Source organism: Cucumis melo, chromosome 11 (assembly GCF_025177605.1).
Source record: "Cucumis melo cultivar AY chromosome 11, USDA_Cmelo_AY_1.0, whole genome shotgun sequence".
NCBI lineage: Eukaryota > Viridiplantae > Streptophyta > Magnoliopsida > Cucurbitales > Cucurbitaceae > Cucumis > Cucumis melo.
The window spans coordinates 25,184,501-25,202,748 of NC_066867.1; the positions used below are offsets into that span (position 1 = coordinate 25,184,501).

The window sequence follows — 18,248 nt, forward strand, 5'->3', positions numbered from 1 at the left end:
CTAGTAAATCTTTAACATGCATGCAAATTGTGAGAGAGACACAATGTCATTATCTTTTAGAACTCCCCCATTAAAGTGGATGAAATGAAAGGGAAGATAAAATTTTTGATTCCCAACAAGAAAACTTTAGAACATATATATTATGTATAGTAGAAAAAGAAAAGCATAAATTAAATGAAAGCATAGTAAGTAGATAGGTCCACCATGTTATTGTGTGTGCTATATGTTTCTGGTGATATGGCTCATAAAATTAAAAGCTCAAACCAAATACATACACATTTGTATTATATAGACTTTCTTTTAATGTTTTTAGATCCTCAATATATATTTCTTCTCTATTCATCTTTCTCACATGATAAAAAACAAAAAACTCAAAGAGAAGCTTAAAGTTAAAAGGAATTTGTTCTCTTCTCTCTCTCTCTCTCTCTCTCTCTCTCTGTTTTTCACTTTGGCTTTTGTTTTTTTGGAGCTTTCAATCTCATCCATTCAAATATGGACCCAAGAATCTGTTCTTTCTTCTTCCTTTCTTAATTTCCACTTCTACAATATTGAATCTTCAAACCCTTTTTTAATCTTAGTTCATAGTATTTAACTAGTGGAAGGGTGTTTATTATGCTATACCTAACCCCCAACAAAATATATATTAAATTTACGTTAAATTGCAAGTTTTGGTTACCTACCGTTTGAAGAAAGTTAGAATTTAATGCTATTGGTTTGCCAAAAGTAGTCTCTAAATGTGTGGTTTGATAAAAATTTGTCAAATTGTTGTTTGTAACGACTAAATTCTAATCATAAATCATAAAGAATAATTTCTAATTTTTTTCAAATCATAAGAATAAATTTACAATCATGAAATCCACGAATAAAGAAAGTAAGAAAACATGAACAATAAAGATTGACCCAAAAACTTACGTGGTTAACTCAATATTCGTTGTTGATAATATATTCACAAATGTTCAATCGCCTTACCATGACATTAGAAATTGTTACTAAAACATATTGATTTAGAACTTGATTATTTAATTAACATCTCTCTTGCAAACGAAAAGTGACTCATAAATTATGCATCAAAAATCGTTTATCTAAAAAATAAATCCAATAGTCTCCTAGAACATGGAATTAACACCATATCCCATTTGCATGTGTCACAACCAAATGAGTATATATGTATTTAGGTTATAATTAGAAGAAACTTTTGTATTCAAAATGATGATTGGAAAGTGCTTTATGGGTGGGGGTGGGGGACTGATGAGCTATGGGTTTTAGTGATGGAAAAAATAATTAACCTAAAGAGTGAGTCGAGTGGGTTTGTAAAACAAAAACAACACTCAATATATCAATATAAGATTTATAGACTCAAATTTTCAAGTTAACTTTTGATTGAACATTTGGATACGTTGCACAAAAATAAGTCAAATAGCTCCAAAATTTTTAAGAATTTGAATAAGTGACCATGTATAGATTTGATTTGAAAGTTCACTTAGAAGTATATCAAAAGACGAATTTAATTAGACACAATCATTAAGTTTTTATTGTTTAGAAAACCTTAATTATAAATAGTACTTATTTTGATCGATAAGTACAAAATGTTCACATCTAATATCCTAATTAGAAAAATAAAATAACAAAAAAACGTAGCCTGATGGACAAAACATATGCTTTGTAAAGAACAAAAATTCAAATGTTGTATTCATGTATTAAATGTTGGTCAACATGCTAACGTTTTCGTTGTTTCCCTAATCTTATGACACACTAAACTCACATTTGTATTACATCATAACAAAAATCTAATGAATCATACGAAGTAAGCAACTAAATGTGATCAATACAATTATAAATATAACAAAGTACACAACCTATATTTATTAATTGAAAAATTCATCAGTTAATTAAACTATCATGTATTTTATGATCTTTTTTTTCTTTCTTCTTTCCATTGGAGAACGTGACTAGAGCCAAGAGATCAAAATCAAATATATCTGAACATCTCAACTAGGTTGATACATTTTGAGTGCGTTCATCAATTGCCTAAGTTCAAAAGTAGTGCATCGATAGAAACAAATGTACATGAAGGAGGCAACCCATTGTTAGTACTAAAGAGAGAGACTAAATAGAAAATTGACATTTTAATCTATAGAGCTTTAGTCACTTTACTTTTAATAAATCTTAAATTCAATCTCTTAAAATTAATTTTTACTAAAATGAGTTAAATGATGATAATAATAAGTAAATATATTCTTCAAAATTTATAATAAAATTGTGAGATTAGGTAACGAATTTTTCTAAAAAAATCAACAATAATTAGCATTAATTAAGGATTTCATTGAGGATTTTAATATGAAGTAAAATTGAATTAAACAATTAAAGGTATATAACGACCCATATGACATTTTAATATTCTAATTTTTATTTAAATTTATTAAAAAAATTTAGAAAAAAAATACAGTTGGATCAGTCAGTAGGTACACCAAAACATACTCACTAAATGGTATTCTTTTAGCATCATCATCATCACCTTTATATAAATTTTTTCTTTAAAAACATGCATCGTTAATTCATATTTTATGGATATTTCCATAAACTAGAAGTCTAACAACAATAATATTAAAATGAAATTGTTAAATGAGAGAGAAAGAAAGGAGTAGATTCCTTTGGCAAAGTAAAAGATTGAAGAAAAAAAAATAACAAAGTAATTTTTGATAGTCTCTCTTTGTTGTTTTTGATGGGCATAAACTAAAAAAATAAGAAATAAAATAAAAAGGCAGCTTATTCCAATCTCCTCTTATTTCCCATCTATCTCGCATTTGTTCTTGAATCTCTTCAGAGTATTCCCACAGAGACACATCTCTCACCCTCACCCTTCCAACCAAAAAGAAAAAAGAAAAAAGAAAAAACCAAAAACCCCCCAAAGAGAGAATAGAAAGAAAGAGAAAAAAAAAAAAAAAAAAAAAAAAAAGAGAAAGAAAATTATTCAGAATGTTCCATGCCACCAAGAAACCTTCCTCTATGACTTCTCATGACAGGCAAATGTGTGTTCAAGGCGATTCCGGTCTCGTCCTCACCACCGACCCCAAACCCCGTCTCCGTTGGACCGTCGAGCTCCACGAGCGCTTCGTCGACGCTGTCACTCAACTTGGAGGCCCTGATAGTATTATTCACACACTTTCTCTCTGATATCTCTCTCACTAATTAACTTCTTCATATATGCAGTTCTCCTCTTCCTCGTCCTCGTTTCTCGTTAGTTCTCTTATGACTTATGATCTTTTTATCCCATATTTCTTTGGCAGAAGCTACCCCTAAGACCATCATGCGGGTTATGGGTGTCAAGGGTCTCACTCTCTACCATCTCAAAAGTCATCTTCAGGTATTTCTTCTAAATCCTTTTCTTTGATTTTTCTTTCTCCATTCAACCTCCATGATTCTTTGTCGATCGAGTTTCTTTTTGCCCTAATTTGAATATACATACTACAATTTCATCTGACTTTAAGCTTTTGAATTTAGTGGGTAATTAATTTAACATGATCTTTTTTGGAGTTTAGAAGTTCAGACTTGGAAAGCAACCTCACAAGGAATTCAATGATCAATCAATAAAGGATGGTATAAGAGGTGAATTATTTCAACATAATTATTTTAGTTTCTTCTACTAATTATTCCCTTACCCCTTTTTAATCATATTCATAAAGAAAAATAAAATCTACTTCACAAATTATAATTATTTTGTATGTTAATTGATGCCATGCAGCTTCAGCCTTGGAACTTCAGAGAAACAGTGGATCTTCTTCCACCTTAATGGACCGTAGCATGAACGAGTATGTCCATTTATTTTATTTTAAATATTCCAATTTTTTCTTTTTTCTTTTTTCTTTTTTCTTTTTTCTTTTTTCTTTTTTGGGGTTTTAGTTATTCTTTTAACTTTCTTTTTTGACTCTTTAATTTTCTTTTTTAGTTAGAGAAGGATGGTGGGGTTTAGAGGGAACACTTTATTTTTTTTGTGTTTCTTGTACGACAAGTGTTGTCTCATAATTTTAATTTTAAACACATTTTTAACAGCCAAATTAACAAAACAAAATAATAAAGTAAAAAAATAAAGAAATTAATTATATATATTTTTGTTTTTCTGGTAGAATGCATATGGAGGTCCAGAGACGACTGCATGAACAAATAGAGGTTAGCCCATTATTATTATTATTATTATAATTATTATTATTATTATTATTATCTCTTCAAAAATTTAATTGATTGCCTTGATTCTAATGATGATTTTGTCATTTTGATATAAATATAATAATCGTTCCATCCAAAAGTTTATTTAGTATTGGTTTTTCTTTTAAATTTAGGGAAATTTTGAATTTTGATGATAGAAATATTATTCAACCATTCTACTTTTCGAATGGTTAATTGATGGGTCAATTGACTATATATATATTAAGAAAACTTTTGAATAAGGATAGGGTTCTTTGGTCATCATTGATCTTATGGTTGGATGTTGAATTTTAATTTTTGATTCAATGATGCAATAAACGTGTAGGATATTGATGCTTGTAGAAAAAGGAAAAATAAATATAATGTAAAATAGCTATGTTCAATTTAAGTCAATTTTTTTGGTATGAAACATTTTTTAGAAAAAGATAGACATGCGAGTCGCGAATAAGTAGGCGTAGGCAACCTCATGTCATCCTCACTAATTAAGCATCCTTGTCAAACCTTTCAAATTATGTTTTAAAGGTTAATTATTGTTAAATAATAATTAAAGTTAAAATGTTATTTAGGTTTTTGTATATTAAAAATATGTTTCATCTTAGTTCATGGCTTAATTTCAAATACCTAAATTTTGAGTTTCGATGTATATTTTCAATAAATCTTAAAGAATATTCTTTAATATTAGTTTATTGTTAATTTTTTTATATAGAGAATAAATTTGGACACTTGAGTGTATAAAAACTTTAAAATAGTCTTAAAGTATAAAAACCCAAAATGTTATTTTAACTAATAATTCATTCATGAGATATCTGCAGTCAATTTTAACCTTTTTCTTTTTTGTTAAAAGTTTTTACATCACAAATTTCAAAACAATAATATGTAACATTTTACATAAATATATACTTTTAATCCTTAAGTTAAATTATTCAAGAACTTAAAATTTTATTTGGATTGATTGTTTAAGTACTTGAAAAATATTCCAAATGTTTGTTAAACACTTGAAAAATCATTTTGTGAATCAAATTATTAATATAAAAGGATGGGGATTTTAATTGTTAATTTGTAGGTACAAAGACACCTTCAATTGAGAATCGAGGCTCAAGGCAAATACATGCAAAGCATATTGGAGAAAGCTTGCCAAACCCTCGCCGGTGAGAATATGGCGGCCGCCACCGCCGGTCCTTTCAAAACCACTTCCAACAATATGGGAACAACCACCAGCCTTGTCTCAGACGCCGCCATCAAAGACTTCATTTCACCTCACCACACCTTCCCTCCTTTTCAAGACATGAACAACCTATTTAACTCTGAACCCCCACCACCTCCGCCGCCTCTCATTGACTGCCTCAAAAAGCCCAGCCCCTTCATCTCTGGCGCCGGTAAGACCCCCATTTTCTGGCCAGACGATCTCCGGCTCCAAGACCTAGGAACTCCTTCCGCCACCTTAGCACCTGCACCCCCTCCCATCGGTGGCGCACCCGACTTGGACTCTCTACAGTTGGAAATGTATGAATCCAAACCGCCACCACCAACGCCGCTACTCGCTGTTGGCAACAACGTCATGAATGAGAAGAAGTTTGACATGACGTTAAAGCTCGAGAGACCATCCCCTCCGCGGTCGGGACATTCGGACGAAAGGTTGAATAGTAATAACAATAATAATGGTATGGCTAACAATAACAACCCAACAATGTTACAGCCACAAGGAAGAAATTCTTCATTTGGTTAAATATTAATTCGAATGTGCTATGTGTAATAATAATGAGTGACATGAATTTGAATGTAACTAACTAAATATAGATTAGGGTTTAATTAGGGTTTTAACAAATGCTTATGCTGACTATTGTGTTTGGAAGGAAAAGAAGATTTAAAAAGAGAGAAAAAAAAACCTTAAAACTAATAAGTGAAAGAGACTTAGTTCTGTTGATGTTGGGAGTTGTGTATATTTTTCATCCATTTTGTTAATGAGAAATTGTATGTTACATACAATGACAAAATAATAATACAAAAACTGTCCATTTCCATGACATAATAATTTTAATTAATATTTTGCATTTTTTCTTCCATCCCTTGTTTGTTATTTTACTTATTTGTTAAACAAGGAATCAACATTAATAATCTAAAGCAGGCCCACATGTCATCATATCAAGAAGTTTATCTCACTCTGAGTTCACATTCTATTTATTCTAAGAGAGATACTCATGATTTAGCAACTTAATTAAATTAATTGCATAGTCTTTTTAAAGATAACTCCATGGGAAAATTTTTAAGAACTTTGTCAGATGATAATATTCACATATCTTTTACAATCAACACACCATCATCTACTCTTGAACTTGAAACTATTTGCTTAACTTTACATTTGCCCCCACGTATCATTTGTAATAAATATCTTTCGTAACTTGATAATTAAAAAAAAAAGTGAATTGGGAGAAAATTTGGGTGGTTGCATGTAGGAAAAAGAGAGAGAGAGAGAGAGAGAGAGAGAGAGAGAGAGAGAGAGAGAGAGAGAGAGAGAGAGAGAGAGAGAGAGAGAGAGAGTTGGAGAAGAAAAAGAAAAAAAAAAAGCTTCCATTTCATATAAACAAGAAATACTTAAAAATTGTGTAATATCATAAAATAGAATAAAAAGAGTTGGAATTTAAAAAGAAAAAGAAAAATAAGATGCAACCATTTATAATTACATTATCGAATAATTAAAATTTGTTTGTGGGAAATTTAATTTTGTATTTTACTTTATGAAATATATTTGAATATCTTTTCATATACGAAAGGTTGAGAAGAAGAAAGAGAGAAAGATAAACGATGGTGATGTTGGAGAAACAAATTAGAGATATTATTTGTATTTTTAAAAGAATATATATGTGTGTGTGTGTGTGTGTTATTATAATAAAGAAGAAATATTGAGATGTAAACAAACAAAAAGAGTAAAAGGGAATGAGAACAAAACAACGCACTTCAAGGAATGCATAAATCGAGGAAGGTTCTTTGTTTGTAGTTTATGTTTTGTGGTTTTGCATTAAAAGTTGTACTCACACTAACACATAATCACCACATTCTTTTTCCCAATTTCCCTATATATTTCTCTTTATTTTTTTTATTTCACTCATAAATTAAAATTATTTCTTTTCAAAAGAAAAAAAAATTCTCTTAAAATTTCAAATTAATGTTCACACCCCCAATTTTGTTTCAATCTATGACTTGTGGTAAAAAAAAAAAAAAGTACATAATAATTAATTAAGTTTCATTATTTCTTTACCAGTCTATTGAATTTAATTTTAGACTTTAACTCCATATTTATTTTCAATTAATTAATAGATATTGATAATCAAAAATAGGAGACAAACGTATACATATCAAAAGCTAGTGGCTAATTTATAATAAAACTTTAAAATAAAACATATTTTGAAAAATAAGAGATTAAATTAAAATCAAACTCAAATATTAAAAAGATAACCTTTTAAAATCTAGAACCAGATAGAAACCAACTTAAAACTTAGATTTTGAAAAGCTTACTTTTATATAAGTATAGTATATTACTTTTATATTTATATTTTTGTGCAATCCATTCTAATCATAAACAAACAAATATACAAAATATAAATAAATATTAATAAATTTTTATCGGCCATAGCTTTCTATTATTTATGTATTATATTTTATGTGTGATAAAATTTGATAAATTTTGCTATATTTATAATTTTTTTAGAATATAGTTATATATACTAATAGTGATATGTGTAACTTTTGCTTACATGTGTATGTTTTTTTATTCAATCTTTGTTGGTTACTCTCTCCATCCATCCTTTGCTTCTCATGTTTTCATATTCACTTTTTAATTTTCTACAATGTATATTCTTCTCTTTTTCTTGCCATCTAAAAAGTGATTTTCAATGATAAAAGATAATTTCTCATGTCCTCCTCGGGAATGGGTATCAAAATTAATTGGACCTTAAACCCATATATTTACAAGTTATTAAGATAATTAATTAATCTTTTAACCAAAATCTTTTCTTCTCGGTTTCGTTATCGTACTTTCAATTTTTTAATTCTTAGTTAAATTCTAAAAACACGAAAAAAAACACTAATAAAATCCAAAATATTATTATCTAATAACATAGTTTGGTTTTTAATATCCGATGATTACATTTGGTTTTTAATATCCGATGAGGTATGAGATTTTTATGATTTTTATTTTATGTTTGAGAGATGATCAGAAAAAATTAACTTAATTAATTAGCAGATTAATATCAAGTTTTCTTTATTATTTATTTTAATTAATTATTAATTATAAATAAATTATTTGCCCTTAATAAATTTCAACTAACATTAAACATGTTATCTTAACTATTTAGTATAAAATGGAATAGTTGTAAATATAGTAATTATATTCAAAATAATTAAATATACATAGAAGCATTTTAAAAATTTGCAAATATAGCAAAATCTGTCAAAGTCTATCAACAATAGAAGTCTATCACTGATAGATTATGTTACAAATATTTGTCTATCACTAATAAGAGTATATCATCGATAGAAGTTTATCATCAATCGGTTGTGCTATATTTACAATTTCTTTAAATATTGTTATATACTTAATTATTATTCCTAAAATATTATTACCATCCATTATAATTACTCAAAATATTGTTACTAATTCTCAATATTATAATTAATTTATATTCATTTAATTTAATTATATTTAATTAAAAAGTATTAATTTATTTTTTATTTTGATTAAACAAATAATTATTAATATAGCTGTAAATAATTAATGTTAAATTGAATTGATCACTTGCATATTAAAGTAATTAATTATTTGATTTTAGTTTCTATATACAAATTGATGATTTGAAAACAAATGTTTAATATTTTCGGGATTAATTACCATGTAAATCCAAACACAAACATTATTATCATACTCACGCATACAGATTATATATATATATATATATATATATATATATATATATATATATATATATATATATATATGTAACGACCCAACTCCTTATACTGAATCGAAGTCATTACTAAATATAGAACAAGTGGTTTAAGTCATAAAATTTAGTAAAACGCATAAGGTTTGAGAAATTTTATTTATGAAAATCCAAACAAGGTAGTATGCAAAAATGAAATTCGTTCTAAAGTCCTACTCGGGCCCTATCTACAAAAAAAAATGGTAAATAGTGAAGAATACTCAAACTTGGGTACTAAAGTCAAAAACAAGGATAAGCGGAAGCAGAAATCCCTATGGCTCGCCACGGTCACTTCTGGTCGCTCGCCAGCTTGCCTTTGCCCTTGCCTCGTCCTCTACCTGAAAACATGACATGAAAAGAGTGAGTATAAAATACTCAGTAAGGGACCCACTACTAGTCTCACTAGGTGCCTGTTAGCTTCCTGTCAGAGTCCTGTAACTGGTACCCAATCTCTGGCACGTTCCCGAACACGTGCAACATGCGCTCCCGTAGGAACGTAACTCTGGTCTTCGGTGCCCCGGGGGACACCTAGGACAATCGGGATGCGAGGACCCCGTCGAGTCACTCGAGTCATATCTATATCCATGCTAGACTGGTGTCCTGTCGGACCGCACAGTCCTAAATAGGTGGTGATCCCGAAGGACACCCATGCAGGTACGACTCTAACAGGTTAAGCTAACAGGTACCCTAATCGCAGTATACATACACATGGCATCATCATATAACATAACAGATAAATCATCATTACACTCTCCATCTCGACACCGTCGTACGCCATAACAGTTCTTGTCATCACAACATCATGCTATAATATAACCGTATCATCAATCGCACCATACTATCATTAATTTCATGCATCGTACAGTCTAGTCCTCAACATGCACAATTGAAGGTATACGTGACCTCATAATTCTAAACATGGAGCTAGTAGTAGAAATCTCTTACCTGGAGATTTACTTGGCGAGTTCTAACCGCGAGGCAAGTGTGCTTTCCAAGCAACAAGGTTCTAACCTAGAAGGAGGTTGCAGTGCTGAGCCCCTACTGAAGAAATCCCAAGCTGCAGCAGTTACTTGGTCCAAGACGTCCCTTAAGGAAAATAATTTAATTTAATTCCAAATTAAATTATTTAGTGTCCAAAAACATTGAGTCTTGCTGGGGAAATGCTAAAATAATTAATTTAATTACCAAAAATTAGATGGAAAGAGCCAAATTAGGCTTGGCGGCTCGGCTGGAAAGACAACATGGACCGGCTCGGCTCGGCTTGGCGCATGGATCTTGCGCGTGCGGCTCGGCTTGCGACAGCAAGGAGGTGCGGCTCAGCTTGTGGTGCAGGCGGCGCGGCTTGCACGCGGGCGCGACTCGGTTACGCAGAAGCACGCGGCGCGGCTTACACGCGGACGCGGCTCGGTTACGCGGATGCACGCAGACGCGGGTCGGGTTCCGGAAGATGGCGCGGGTCGAGTGACGGCTTCGCGGCTCCGTCGGCCAGCGCGCGGCGGTGTGGCTCGGATCGGGGTGCGACGCGGCTTGCGACTTGGCTGCGGCGCGACGCGGATGATGGAAGATCGGCTGGCGAAGTCGGACAGCTGACGGCGCGAGTCAGACGGCTTGGAGGTCGGCGGGACAGACGCGAGCGCGGCGTGCGGTGGCTCGGCTTGATCTGTTCTCCGACGCGCTGGGAGAATGGCGTCGGCTCGGTGGCGTGGGGCGATCGATTGGCGGCGGCGCGAAGAGTGGCGGCGGCTATGGTGGGAGCAACTTGGGGTTAGGGTTTTCTTGGGAAGGTGATGAGTTTCACGCCTCCCAATGCCCCCTTTTTAAAAGAATAAAAGAATAATAAAAAGATAAAATAAAACCCACACAAAATTACTTTCTTTTCTTCTTTTATTATTAATTTCTTTTCTACTTTAATCCAATGGCAACTCTCCTCTCTCTCTCTTCATTAAAGCCACCATTGAACGTTTCCAAGGCATTAATTAATTTGTTGCTTCACAATTAATTAATTTATTTCACCCTTAAACCTCAACAATTAAATAACCAACCAAGGAAAATTTTAACCTTAATTAAGTGTAAGTCAAAATAATCTCATTCCATAACCACTTTTAAAAAAAATACTCTTGAGATGAACAATGGAACTCTAATCTACTGGGGCGTTACAATATATATATCCATAAAACAATGTTTACACTACAAATAGTTTTTTAATATTTAGAATTTGACTTAATTTTTAAAAACATCGATAAAAGATAAAGAAGAAAGCAATAAATTTAGTGGGGTGAAATGAGTATTTATTGACTTAATTGTTAAAAATTAAAATTAAAAAAGTGAAGTAGTTATTAGACCCACTATAACTACTATTGATGGGTGTGCTAAAAAAAACTTATAGTTGAAGATATTATTAGTTATTAATTTCACTTCTTATCTTTTACGTGGGATGTGTGATTGTGTGTGACAAATAACATTTATTGGTTTCCTTCATATAACTTAAGCTTGATTAATATATTACTAATGATTTTAGCATGCATCAAAGCAATGACTCTTTTCTTTTATTTATTATTATTTTTTTTTTTTTGGGTTTACTTATATGATTTATTTCCACTTCTACTTAAAAGTACTCCTGAGAACTGGTTTATATTAACTTTCATCACATTAATTCCTTTACACTGATGTGAAACAATATAATGCCATTATATATTAACATGCACACAGGCAAGATATATTAATAAAATACTTTCCAATAGCAATCATTTGTATTTTCATAGAAACCATTAACTAGCAAATCAAACATAGAATAATCAAATACAATAATATATGAACGAATAATGATCCGATGTTCAAATGCCAAATATTGTTGAACTAGCAGCCAAATCTCTCATCACACCTTGAAGAAGAAGAACCAGAGGTGGGAGGACTCGTGGGTTTTTCCGAATATCTTAATTAAGTTGATATATCTTTTAACGCTTTCATCACACTTCAATCCAAAATCTCTTATATGTTGGTCTATTTTCTTTCTTATTATTTTCGTCATTCTAATTAAGCAATCATACATGAGGGGATAGAGCAGGAAGAAAGGAGACTAAATTTACTAAACTTTTATAAGAAAAAATAAATAAATTATACAATATTAAAAAGGATATTAAGATCATAAAATTTTTATTTTTCCAATACAATCTCTTAATTAAGATATTGTTCCCCTTATGATCAAAACGTTTACTTTCCACTCCGTGGGTAGGCATATATATATTTGAGAATAATCCATCATACATTATTGGTAAGAAAATATTATTTTGTGTCTAACTCTAATCCAAATTCAATTACATCACAACAATTTTGCTAATGTATATATGATGAGAGATTTGAAATTAACCACCAACTTCTTGATATAGTTTGGGCTATGACAGACTGTTTGATAAACCTCAAAAAATAATTGTCATCGTACATTGATGGCGGTTAGGTGTTTGAAATTTTCACATCCACAATATTGCTTGCAAAATCTAAAAATGCAAGTGAGAAATTTAAAAGAGATAAATTTGAAAATTAACATTGGTCTGGAAGGATGTATTAATGAAATAGATAGTAACAAGAGAAAGTCCAAAGAGTAGCATGGAGAAACTAAATTAATAAAATGGAGATGATAAGAGTGTTGAGAGATGTCCTCATAGTGGAGATACCAAAATATACATACTGATTCATAGTATCTTTTTTTAGAGAAAAAGAAAACGTACACTAGAGGCATCATAATTATAAAATAAATTGGATCCCGCACTTCAAAGAGCCATAAAGATATTAATCAAGTATATATAGTAATATTTTAAAAAAATTATAAATATAGTAAAATATTATAATCGTTTTGTTATGTTAATTTTCTTTTTGTACGCCGGATTGCTATATTTTGCAACGAAAAATAAATTTAAACAATCTTTGGATAAACAAACCTTCACTCTATTACACATGTAAATGCCTTAAAAAAAACCCATTACATGGAAGAATAATCCCCTAAATTATAATATTATGAATTGGTCAGCTCTCTCTCGACATACAAAAATAAAATCTTTCATTCTCTGTCTCTCTCTTCATAATATTTTGGAGATTGATGATATCATTTTGGTGTAAAATTGAATATCTAAGTGTTGTTGGTAAATTTATAATGTACAGTAAACGTAATTAAGTAATAATGGAAATTTTGTGTATTTTTCTTTTACGTTACTGTAATAAGGAAGAGTGTTGTTGGAGATTATGATTATCTTCATGCATATTGGGCAGACTACACAGTGACAAAATCTCCTCTAAACTTCCATTCATGGAGTCTCTGAACTTATCGAACGACTTCATGTACTCGTCGATGCACTCTGGCTTCATTAACGACTTTGTTTCCCCCATTATGTTTAGCTGAGGGAAGTCCTCGACCTCTAACGGTGGATAGTAAGGATGTTGATAGTGAATATTATTCTCGTGGTCAATAAAATTGTTTGGAATCTGCAAAATATATATATACACACCATTATATATGTTAGAAAAAACATCATAATATTTGTAATGTCTCTAATAAACTTAATTAGTTAAAAGATATATATCCTTCAATTCTCATTGTTATGTAAAATGATTTGATCAAGATTTGAAGTACTTAATCCAACATAATTATTAAACAAGAAAGCTAAAAGCAAAATGATTAAATAGCTAGGCTACTTTTAATTATCAATTAGAGATGGGATGAGGATAAGATAACTTTATTTGTGGGTTTAATGGATTTATGAATATAGATGAAAGTGTTTAACCAATTTAAGATGTGGGTTTTTAAAATTTCTATACTTTAGGTAGTTTGGAAGAACATAAATTCCAAATTTGGGAATTTAAAATCATTCTTAAACATAAACTTAATTAATTATATACTAAACAAATAGAAGGTGTCTTGTTTTCCAACTAATTACCACAAATTAAACACACGTTTTCTTAAAGATTTAAAATAAACAAATAAAAGAAGTAACTTTTAAATAATGCTTTTCTAATTAGGGTTTAATAAGTTACCATTATTGTTAATTGTATTTAATTTTAAATATAATATATATATGTATGTACGTACGTATGTATGAATGTATGTATGTATATATAGAAAAACTTTAGAGAAAAGATGAGTTGAAGGGCGATGGTCAAAAGAGGGTTATGGAGGATAGTGAAAAAGAGAGACATTTTTGAGTCAATCTAAGAGATCAAAATGAAGATTTGGAGAAGCTTTTGGAAAAGATATTGTGTTTGTATAGTCATTTCGTTTACTTCAAACTTTTTTTTTTTCAAATAAAAAGAAAAAACCTTTAAAGATAAAAAGACCACTCAAAGGCCTTGTGAATGTGGGTCATTCTAAATTAATTAATTACTTAATTAATCTTTATATATATATAATATGCAATGTTGTCTCTCTAAGTGTGCATGAATTTGACCACCATGCATGATTAGTGCAACACTTAATGTTTTGATTATAAGCCTTCAAAATAAATAATATAGTTTGATTCTATAGCTAGTAATAATAATTAGTTTTAATTTTTTTTAAACTAGTAATTAATCAACTCATTAAAAAAAAAAAAAAAAGAGTAAATCAGATTAACTTTATACTATATGTCTATAATTACGGCTAAATCATTCAAAATGTCCTAAATGTGTTATTGATTTCAATTTTGAACCTTTAACTTTTTAACTTTTGATTTTCTAACCTCAATCTTAATTTTAAATTTTAATTTGTTAAACCTATGAAGTTCTGTTTGATTTTTAGTTTTACTTTTTTTTTTCTTTTACATTCTTAGAGTTTCAATTGTAATAAAAAAAATTAGTTAGATGTAAAATTGGAAATTTTAGAAGATAAGTTTTAAATGTATTGACACAGGAAATATATTTATAAGTGAAATAATTTTAAATGATTTGAAAATTAGTTTTTTTTTTTAACAATAATAGTATAATTAAGCTAGTTGTTAATTATTTTGTCGATCATAATGATATGCTTAAGAAATTTACCTGAATGAAAGGAACTTTTGCTAATAATTATATGATGGACTTAGAAAAATTATCTTTCAAAGAAAACATTTTCACTTTAAATAAGTTTTTGAAGTAAAGTGATCTAGTTATGAACTTTCTATTTTAACTCACTAGAAAAAAGAAAAAAAAAACCTGAATTTTTTCTTTCTTATAATATATCAAATATTGAAAGGAAGAATAAAATTTATAATAAACTCAAAAGAACTGTCTTTTTTTCTTTTTTCTAAGAAATTGAATAATTATGATAATTAAAAAATAATGGTTTGATACACTCAAATTCAAAGAAAAATAAAACCCTTCCAAAATATTTTAAAACCCTAGTGAACAAGCTAAGGTATTGGAAGACAATACAAATGATAATTAAGCAAAATGTGAATGAGATTGATGATGATTTTTATATATGGTTTAAACGGTACGTATAAATTATATGCATGCATAATAAATATTAATTTTTTTCTAAAAAAGAATAGGATGTATAATTTTATGGTGATATTATATCAACTATATATAGATATATATATCTAGATAATTGATGAAAGTTTATAAAGAAGTACCTGCATATAATTTGAAGGGCAATCAATGTGGATTGGATACAGATTATCAGCTGAACTATTGGCTTCATTATCGGAGGTCACCGGCACCGGCAACTCATCCGCGACATTTCCTTGTGTGAGATCGGAGGAGGAGTTTTCAGAGCTGAAGATTTTAGGGTTATATTCATAAAGAAAATGATCAAAACTGTCACCATCTTCATTGCTTTCTATCCCTCCTCTCGAACTTTCCGGTGCACCACCACCGTCATCAATCTGCATGTCTTGCTCGTCTGGCCAAACCGGTGCTTCGGCGTCGACCCCATTTGTCTTTTCCCCAACCGTTTTCGGTACTATAGTTGCCTTCTTGAATACACGACACAATGCATAGGAGTCCTGCATGAATCAATGTCAAAATATTTGATTTTTGCGTAAACTCTTATTTAAGTTTAATTTAGTCTATGTTTAAGAGTAATTTTGAAATATTTAGAATTATTTTTGTCATATTCACACACATCTTTGTATTTACTCATAATTTTATACCTTTAAATTTGATTTTCATATGATTACAATTCGATTTTAAATTATTAAGACCACTATTCCATAGTAATTTCTAACATGTCATTAATCTTTCAGGTTTTAGTGATAAATTTCGAATAGTTTCGAATCTTTGGTGCTAATATTTGAACTAACTTATACATGAAGGAAGAAGTATAACAAACATTGAATTTTTATCCTAATTTTAAGGTTAAATTATTTGTCTAGAGGGATTATATATATTCAAAAAGAAAGGGATGTTTTTTCAACCAATTGGTAGTTTTTTCAATGATGAAAGGTAGAAAATTGAGGAGAAACAAGTTTTAACAAAAAGGAAAGGGATATATATATAGTGTATAGATAGGGGTAAAGGGCTAAAGCCTAAGAAAAGAGATAGGGAAATTAAGTACACACATTTTATCTGAAGTTATGGCCAAAGAGTCTTTCATAAACCCTTCTTTTTCATAAACCCTTCTTGATGTTTCTTCTTTTTCTTTTTGGTTTAGTTCAAGATGGGGAAGAAAAAGAAAATAAAGAACCAAAAAGGAAAGCACTTAAGAGATATTTCTTCTTCCCCTTTTCTTTATGTGGGTTTTTTCTTTCAATCTCTCTTCTTTTTTTTTTTTTTCTTTTTTTAGGTAGTGTGAGGTTTATTGTTCTTCATCATCTTCTTCTTCTTCCTTCTACACACTTTATTTTTAGCAACAAGATTGCAAAATAAATAGATAAATAAATTAAACCCTAACCCTAAAATGAGAATGAAAGAGAAAAAAAAACCTTGGTCGAAGGAGACGAGGTTGCTGCCGTGGCAAGTTGAGAATGGAGAAGACGATATTCGTGCATAACCCAATTAGTTCTAACCCCGTGAGGAGCTCTTCCTTTATAATACACCAAAGTTTTCTTCATCCCAACTGCTCGCTTCTGCGACTGAACCACTCGGTCTTTCCCAGTGGCCTTCCAATACCCGCCTTTCGTCGCCCGATTCGTTCTCGACCCATTAGGGTACTTCCGATCCCGAGGACTATAGAAGTACCACTCCATATCTTTGCTCGGCAGAAACGACTTATCTAAAAAAACTAAACTCATTCAAGGGAAGAAAGAAAGGGAAAAAAAAACCACGTACACACATGATGAGGAGGAAGACAAACAAAGAAACATTACCGGGTAATTCCCAGGGTTCGCATTTATAAAGGTCGATTTCAGGAATGATCTCAAGCTCGATGGAGCGGCCATTGATCTTCCTATCCAAATAGTAAGCGACAAGTTCTTCGTCTGTCGGGTGGAAGCGAAACCCTGGAGGAAGGGTCATAGGAGCCATTGAAATAATAATGATGATAATAGAATGTGTCTCAAAATTTGAATAATTTTGTTGTAATTCTAGAGAGAGAGAGAGAGAGAAAGAAGAAGACATGAAGAGGACTGAATTGTAGTACATTGAAGTATATAAAGGATGGAGTTCGTGAGTCCAAAAAAATAATAATAATGGAACTGAAAAGTGAGATTATATTACAGAGTGGAGATTGCTTTTATTATTATATGGGAAGAGAGAATAAGAAAATGGGATTGTTCTTTGGATGATTTGATCAGCTAAGTGAAACCACTTTTTTTGTCATGTGATTCTCTCTTAAGTTTTTTTTTTTTTTTTTTTTTTTTTTTTTAAATTTTGCAAACACTTTTTTGTCATTTTTAGCAAACAAATTTTGACTTGACTAATCTTAAACATTCTACGTAATTCCTTTTTTAGTCAGTAAAACATAACTCTATCATGTAATAATTTTGTAATTCCAATTTAACTAATTAAACTTCTCATTAAACATTAAAAAAGAAAAAAAAAAAGATTTATTTTCTTATACCTTGCTTTGTTTGATGATGATTTTGATAAACTTAGTTTGATAATGATTTTATTCAAACAAACAAAAAGTTTCCTTCTATTAAAAATGTGGTAGAGAGATTAATTAGAATTTCACTAAATAAATTA

At 30.2% G+C, this 18,248-nt stretch overlaps 2 protein-coding genes and 1 long non-coding RNA gene across 4 annotated transcripts; 1 reads left to right on the forward strand and 2 right to left on the reverse strand.

The window, feature by feature from the left end:
- The first annotated feature begins 2,701 nt into the window (after nt 1-2,701).
- Nucleotides 2,702-6,266, forward strand: LOC103496278 (myb family transcription factor IPN2). 2 transcript variants are annotated; one of them, XM_051079329.1, is made up of 6 exons: nt 2,702-3,148; nt 3,291-3,364; nt 3,540-3,606; nt 3,743-3,809; nt 4,125-4,167; nt 5,267-6,266. In XM_051079329.1, exons 1-6 carry the CDS (start codon nt 2,977-2,979, stop codon nt 5,927-5,929), a joined length of 1,086 nt encoding a protein of 361 aa, XP_050935286.1. In that variant the 5' UTR covers nt 2,702-2,976; the 3' UTR covers nt 5,930-6,266. The 2 variants fall into 2 exon arrangements, with proteins under 2 accessions (XP_050935286.1, XP_008456284.1); XM_008458062.3 differs by having other exon boundaries at nt 2,711-3,148; nt 3,288-3,364.
- Nucleotides 6,267-9,186: 2,920 nt separating this feature from the next.
- On the reverse strand, nt 9,187-10,940 carry LOC127143992 (uncharacterized). The gene is made up of 3 exons (XR_007815483.1): nt 10,365-10,940; nt 10,125-10,265; nt 9,187-9,517 (listed from the first exon to the last, which is right to left on the reverse strand). It is a non-coding gene; the product is annotated as an uncharacterized LOC127143992 (long non-coding RNA).
- A 2,162-nt stretch (nt 10,941-13,102) lies between these two features.
- LOC103496277 (NAC domain-containing protein 54) lies at nt 13,103-17,673 on the reverse strand. Its single transcript, XM_008458061.3, has 4 exons — nt 17,432-17,673; nt 17,048-17,337; nt 15,758-16,129; nt 13,103-13,655 (listed from the first exon to the last, which is right to left on the reverse strand). The coding sequence occupies exons 1-4, from the start codon at nt 17,586-17,588 to the stop codon at nt 13,383-13,385; spliced, it is 1,092 nt and encodes a 363-aa protein (XP_008456283.2). The 5' UTR covers nt 17,589-17,673; the 3' UTR covers nt 13,103-13,382.
- Between the last annotated feature and the right edge of the window lie 575 nt (nt 17,674-18,248).

Bases quoted from the DNA above. Each gene is read 5' to 3' on its own strand.
- LOC103496278 (XM_008458062.3), top strand. From the start codon at position 2,977: ATGTTCCATGCCACCAAGAAACCTTCCTCTATGACTTCTCATGACAGG. The intron at 3,149-3,287 runs GTATTATTCACA...TTTCTTTGGCAG, and splicing joins TCAACTTGGAGGCCCTGATA to AAGCTACCCCTAAGACCATC. The intron at 4,168-5,266 runs GTTAGCCCATTA...GTTAATTTGTAG, and splicing joins GACTGCATGAACAAATAGAG to GTACAAAGACACCTTCAATT.
- LOC103496277 (XM_008458061.3), bottom strand. From the start codon at position 17,588: ATGGCTCCTATGACCCTTCCTCCAGGGTTTCGCTTCCACCCGACAGAC. The intron at 17,338-17,431 runs GTAATGTTTCTT...TAGTTTTTTTAG, and splicing joins CGAACCCTGGGAATTACCCG to ATAAGTCGTTTCTGCCGAGC. The intron at 16,130-17,047 runs GTTTTTTTTTCT...TGATTCATGCAG, and splicing joins CCTCGTCTCCTTCGACCAAG to GACTCCTATGCATTGTGTCG.